Raw genomic sequence first — 6,000 nt, 5'->3', positions numbered from 1 at the left:
TGGATGTGTTTCAGCGTTTGTCTTCTCCAGATGTTAACTGATGGACTGGAGTGGTGTGGATTATTGTGATGTTTTTATCAGCTGTTTGGACTCTCATTCTGACGGCACCCATTCACTGCAGAGCATCCATTGCTGAGACACTGATGCAGAGACACATTTCTACAAACCTGATGAAGAAACAAACTCATCCTAATCTCAGATGAACTGAGGGTGAGGATATTTACAGCAGAATTCATTTTTGGCTGAACTATTCTTTTAAAGCCCATTGATTTGAATCCATCTGAACCCAGACGGAGCAGCCTGTAATGTGTGTGATGTGTGTATGAACACACACTTATAGTGTCCTGAGTGAGTCTATGATTGATGAGCGTCTCTGACTCAGCTTCATCTCATTCGCTGCTGATAAACCTGTTGTGTGGGAGAAAACTTTATGATTTAGTTTTATTACCAAAATATGGCAGAGATCAGTGCTGCAATGTTTCAGGTGGAGAAAGCAACTCAAGAAACACTAAAAAAAGGCATGAATCTGAAGTGTTTTCTGTGTTTACAAGACTGAACCTGATTAAAAACTGTGGCGTCAAAACCAGCAAACAGACCGCCAGCATCCAGCCACAGATTCCATAACGTCTGAAGTGTTTAGAGAAGAAAATCCTCAGAAACAAGCAGATGTTCAAACATTAACCCTGAAAGGATCAACCCTTAGTGGGTTTCTAACACAAACATTGCTATGCAGGTAATAGTGATACAGAAATGTTATAATGCATGCAAAATATACAATATATGCATAAAGAATTTTTCTAAGTTATATTAAAATGAAGATCATTGGAGTGTGTTTTACAAAGTATTTCAGTTTTTCTACTTCAGAATTTCACTGATTCTTCGTAATTGTTTGGTGAAATGACTAAAGATTCTTAAATCAAGATATATTTACCAGAGAATTAAAATGACATCAAATAAAGTCTTGATCAAAATGAGTTTATGATTAAAACAAGAACAGATATCTGCACTCAATGGGCTCAAAAAATCTATTTAATTCAAGAGGAAAGGTTTTCACACGTCACTGGCAGATATTTGTTCTTGCTTTAAGCAAAATCTCACTTCATATCTTCATTGTGCATCAAATGCATCTTGATTTAAAATGAAGAATAAATTGAAGGGAAAACACAAGGGAAATAACTTTTACTGCACTTTCCTTCCTCAGTATTTTGTCTTGTTTTCCAAACATCTAAAGATTCAATAATCAAGATGCATTTATTTGAATGAGAAATTCATCAAAATTAGTTTATAATTAAAACAAGAACAAATCCGGCCAACGGAGTCAGCTTAATTTTCCTTCTCCGCTGGCAGATATTTGTTCTTGTTTTAATCATGAACTCACTTCATTTTGTTCAGTTTCTCAGAAAACAATCTGCATCTCCAGATTTAAGGATGTTTGTTCTGGAAAACAAGACAAAAGTACTGAAGATGATATTCTTGTTTTTTCAGTGCATGCAACCTCATGACTTTTGGACCTTTTTAGGCCTTAATTTGTGAAATTAACACTTTAAGACCCGCAGAAACCACATTCCTCCACATCAAGAAGATGCAATCACATAATACTGGATATATATATATATATAGATTTTATTATTTCTTCAGCATAACAAATGTCAAAATAATAGAAAGCATTAATTTAGTAAGAGAAAAAGAGGCTTGGTGTGATTTGTGCGGTTTGAGGAGAACTGTGATAGATCAGAAACACTGAAGATGATGCAGGGTTCATTGCTCAAATCACTCGCTCCTGGCTTCTCAACCGGTTCTGAGGAGCACCTCCAGAAAAGGCCAAAAACAGTGTGAATATGGAAGGATACTGAATCAAGCGCTGCTTCCAGCACAGTTTCTTCATGAACACAATCAGATCGTTCTGCTTGGACTGCTCAGTTTATTTAAAGAGATTTTCTCCATACATTCGTGATGGCACAGAGGTAAACAAACAAGCTGCCATTCTTGGACTGACAAACCAGATCTTCAGACACAAAAACCCTTTTTCTGGGAAACGACCCCAACAGCTTCTGAAAGGAATACTTTATGGACATTACAAGGTAACAGGAGGACTACAGAACGGGTGTACGAAAGAAAAGTCGGGTTACATGTAAGAGAGAAGAAAACCGAACTTTACAGACAGAAGCCAGAGTTATTGGTGAATTGGTTCTAGTTATGATTTGTAATTGGACGTGAGCCAGGTGAGCCCTTCGTAGAGTCCGTCGCCCGTCGCAGCGCAGGACGGCTGAACGTACCAGTTACGATCTCTGATCCGAGTCAAACCCAGCTTCTCCTGGATCTCGTGCGGCTTCATGGCATCCGGCAGGTCTTGCTTGTTGGCGAAGATCAAGATGATCGCGTCGCGCATCTCGCGGTCGTTAATAATGCGATGCAGCTCCTGTCTAGCCTCGTCGATCCGGTCGCGATCCGCACAGTCCACGACGAAGATCAAGCCTTGGGTGCCGGTGTAATAGTGCCGCCAAAGCGGACGGATCTTATCCTGACCGCCCACGTCCCAGACGTTAAACTTGACGTTCTTGTACGTAACGGTCTCTACGTTGAATCCCACCGTCGGGATGGTGGTGACCGACTGACCCAGTTTGAGTTTGTAGAGGATTGTGGTCTTTCCCGCCGCGTCAAGTCCAAGCATCAATATCCTCATCTCCTTGTTGCCAAAGATCTTCGAAAGCATCTTCCCCATCTTGTAGGCTGTGCATATATTAAGTTTATTGCAGGAAGAGGAAGGCAAGTTTTTGGTTTCGCAGCTTTGGCGAGCGCCACTCACTCAGAAACACACTTGAACTTTGTAGGTTTGGCTACAGTGCTGGAGCAGCTTAGATGAGAGAGAGATGAGGAACAGTGGTGTGTTTGGGTCTGAGACAGGCCTTTCTGATCTCCTCAGAGCTGCTTCTGCTGCCGGGCCGCCTTTCTGTCCTCATTCCCTTCAGATCCTTCGCTCGTCACAAAAACAGCTCCAAACGCCAGTCATTCATCCTTCGGTTCTCTCTTCCGTCCCTGAAACACGAGAAAGCGGATGAGAAAAGGGAGGGGTGTCAAACACAACTTTATTCTCGTAGTTTCGCTTCGCGGGCGACTCGTAATAAGCGCTTTACCTCATATAACAGCCCCTCTCGCGCGCCCCGGCTCGGTTCGGTCCCTTCTGTTCCTCTTCGGTTGCTCTTTCGGTCCCGCTCGTGCTGCTGTCGGTGTTACCGGAAAAGGTGCGGAGCTGCTTCAGCCGCCACTTCCTCTGTTTCTTGCTCAGGCGCACTGCGCCACTCGAGCGCTCGGATCCTACTACAGCGAAGGCTCCTCATTAATATTCATGACGCGAGTGCCTGCCATTGGACAGACGGCGGCTGCGTCAGCAAGGGCGTAGTTAATATTCAGTAGACTAGCCTTTGATACAGTGGGATCACATATTCATGTATTAAATAATTCGCCTTAATAATAACTTATATTTTTATTTATTATTTTCTACACTTGACCCACTAGCACTCTCTAAGTAACTTCAAGAGCAGTGAATGGGAAAACACCACTAATATATTTTTTGCATTCCCACTTTTGCTCAAATAACAAAAGAAAAACTCCACAATAGTGTTTTCATTTTATTGAGATACGCCCTCGCATTAGCGTTAACTAGATTTTTGTTTTGTTTTTTGTAATTTGATGCGAATGTGATATAATACAAAGTATAGTGTTATAAATGTACATACATTAAAAAAAAAAATCAAAATATAAAAAACATTCAAGGATTTAAGATGCTGACGTAAACTCGTCATCACAGTCTTGTGAAAATGGTCCGTTCTTTTTCTATTCTATCTAATTTATTATTAGTTATATAAAACCCTTGCTATGTGTACAGTGTTACGCTAACTGAGACTTATTACAGCACTTATATTATTGCTCTTTTGTTGTTTTGATTGCTTCCGTCTTCATTTGTAAATCACTTTGAATAAAAGCATCTACAAAATGCTTAAATATAAATGTATTTTTCTTTGCATTTCTACTCTTCTCTAGCTAGTTTTCTAATTTGTTGTCAATTAAACCTGATATTTCTAGGCATTTTTTTTTATGATTCCAGCAACGGACGCACGAGCTCATTAATATTCATAAGATGGGCGTGTGGTCCTTCGCCGTAGTAGACGAGTCAAGCCCGATCTGAATGAAATGGACCCATTGAGACTCGGAAGAATATAATTGTGGCGGTGTTTTAGAGGCTGTTTTGTTTAAAATACCGTTCAGATATGATATTTGTTTTTAATGTTCGCCCACGTCCACTGAGGGACTTTTTGCGTCTTGGTGGCATCATGTGACGTCTAAGGGGCGGGGCTCATGACGTCACATCGACTTCAAAAAATGCCTCGTTTAAATAAACACCAGACAGACCTATAAATGCATGCATATTTGCATTTTATTATTTTTTATTTTTTTTTCAGAAGAACTGACTTCCACGTGTAGCAAACAAATCAAACTACAACTGAAGTGGCTGTTGTTTGTTTTATTTGGAAAGAATTCACATAAATATAGTTTTGCCTTTACATTTCTTCCTTTATATTATAATATCCTGAACTCGAAAAGACATTTTACATCCATAAAACACAGAATCTGAAATACCCAAAATGCATTTCCAATTAGCCTCTTAAATACACCAACATGATGTCAGGTTTTATTATTAAATTCAGAACAGATAGCTTTATTAGCTTCAAATGTGCTTGTTTTTGTTCCTGGGGTCCAGGTCAGGAAGCAGACAGACTGGCTAAACCGACCGCCTGCTAGCCGCCTCACACCACAGAAGTCAGTTCATTCTCAGCACATAGAGAGACCTAGATATCACACTATAGAAGGACTAAGATAAACTGAAGAAGGACCATGAAAACTGAGTAAACTTGTAGTTCTTGTACAACATTATTTAGATACCCTAAGCAGAAAGTACCAAACCTCCAACTTCTATAGAGACTGTGTCTGTTCCCCGAACTAGAAAATACAGAAAACGCCCAAACCAAATTAAGAGTAACAATTTAATTGATGTTCAACAAATAAAAAATGTTTACAATACAGAGAAACAATTGATAAAGCTTGGCTTATTGAATATCAGGTCCCTTTCTACAAAAGCACTTTTTGTAAATTATTTGATCAGTGATAATAATCTAGATTTGCTCTGTTTGACAGAAACATGGCTAAAACCAGATGAATACATTACTTTAAATGAGTCCACCCCCCAAGATTACTGCTATAAAAATGAGCCACGTCCGAAAGGTAAAGGGGGAGGTGTTTATAGCAATATTCTCAGTATTTCTCAGAGGGCAGGCTTTAAGTATAACTCCTTTGAAGTTATGGTGCTGCGTATAACATTAGAGAAACATGTGTTAGTGATAAATCCCCTGTGATGTTTGTACTGGCTACTGCATACAGGCCACCAGGGCACCACACAGACTTTATTAAAGAATTTGCTGATCTATCTGAGTTATCCTCATCACCTCCGCTGTTTAAATGCAGAGCGCGCCTCTCCTCGAGAGACTGGTCTCTTCCCCGTGCATGGTGTCCTCGTGGGTCCAGGAAGGGAGCATTGAGGGATCGAGTGCTGCCGAAGACACGAGCTGCCAGACCCGTGGTCCGGATGAGTACCACACCCGTGAGACGGATGCCAGGCTGTATAACCCCTGGAAGCGCCGCGGGCCAAAGGAGGACGAAGCCGCTAAACGAAATCACGGCCCCTCGTGCCCTGGACCCGAGAGGGGAGCGCGTGTGGCCACCGGACTCTGCCCCTTACCTGGACCCTTCCTTCTAGAACACTGCCCCTCCTTCACAAACCCCCCAGCACGACGAGGACACCAGATCCCCTGTTTATTTTGAACACTTTAACCCCTTTTGGACACCTTATTTTATTATTTGTTTAATAATAGGCTCTCCGAGGCCTGACGCCTCACCCACTGAGTCTGTCATTTGCTCTTCCTGCCACAATGCGTTTATGACCTC

The 6,000-nt window shown here is 41.2% G+C and overlaps 1 protein-coding gene across 1 annotated transcript; it reads right to left on the bottom strand.

Annotated features, from left to right (window-relative positions):
• Positions 1 to 1,597: 1,597 nt before the first annotated feature.
• LOC306844238 (ADP-ribosylation factor 6-like) lies at positions 1,598 to 3,325 on the bottom strand. The gene is made up of 2 exons (XM_079376211.1): positions 3,135 to 3,325; positions 1,598 to 3,036 (listed from the first exon to the last, which is right to left on the bottom strand). Exon 2 carries the CDS (start codon positions 2,720 to 2,722, stop codon positions 2,195 to 2,197), a length of 528 nt encoding a protein of 175 aa, XP_079232337.1. The 5' UTR covers positions 2,723 to 3,036; positions 3,135 to 3,325; the 3' UTR covers positions 1,598 to 2,194.
• Positions 3,326 to 6,000: the final 2,675 nt, after the last annotated feature.

The sequence above is a fragment of the Barbus barbus genome (genome assembly GCF_936440315.1).
Source record: "Barbus barbus genome assembly, chromosome: 24".
Taxonomy (NCBI): Eukaryota; Metazoa; Chordata; class Actinopteri; order Cypriniformes; family Cyprinidae; genus Barbus; species Barbus barbus.
Note: the sequence above shows the minus strand (reverse complement) of the source record. Positions and strands in the feature narration are given on the sequence as shown.

What these genes read in the sequence shown, in the direction of transcription:
- LOC306844238 (XM_079376211.1), bottom strand. Translation starts at nt 2,722, where the DNA reads ATGGGGAAGATGCTTTCGAAGATCTTTGGCAACAAGGAGATGAGGATA.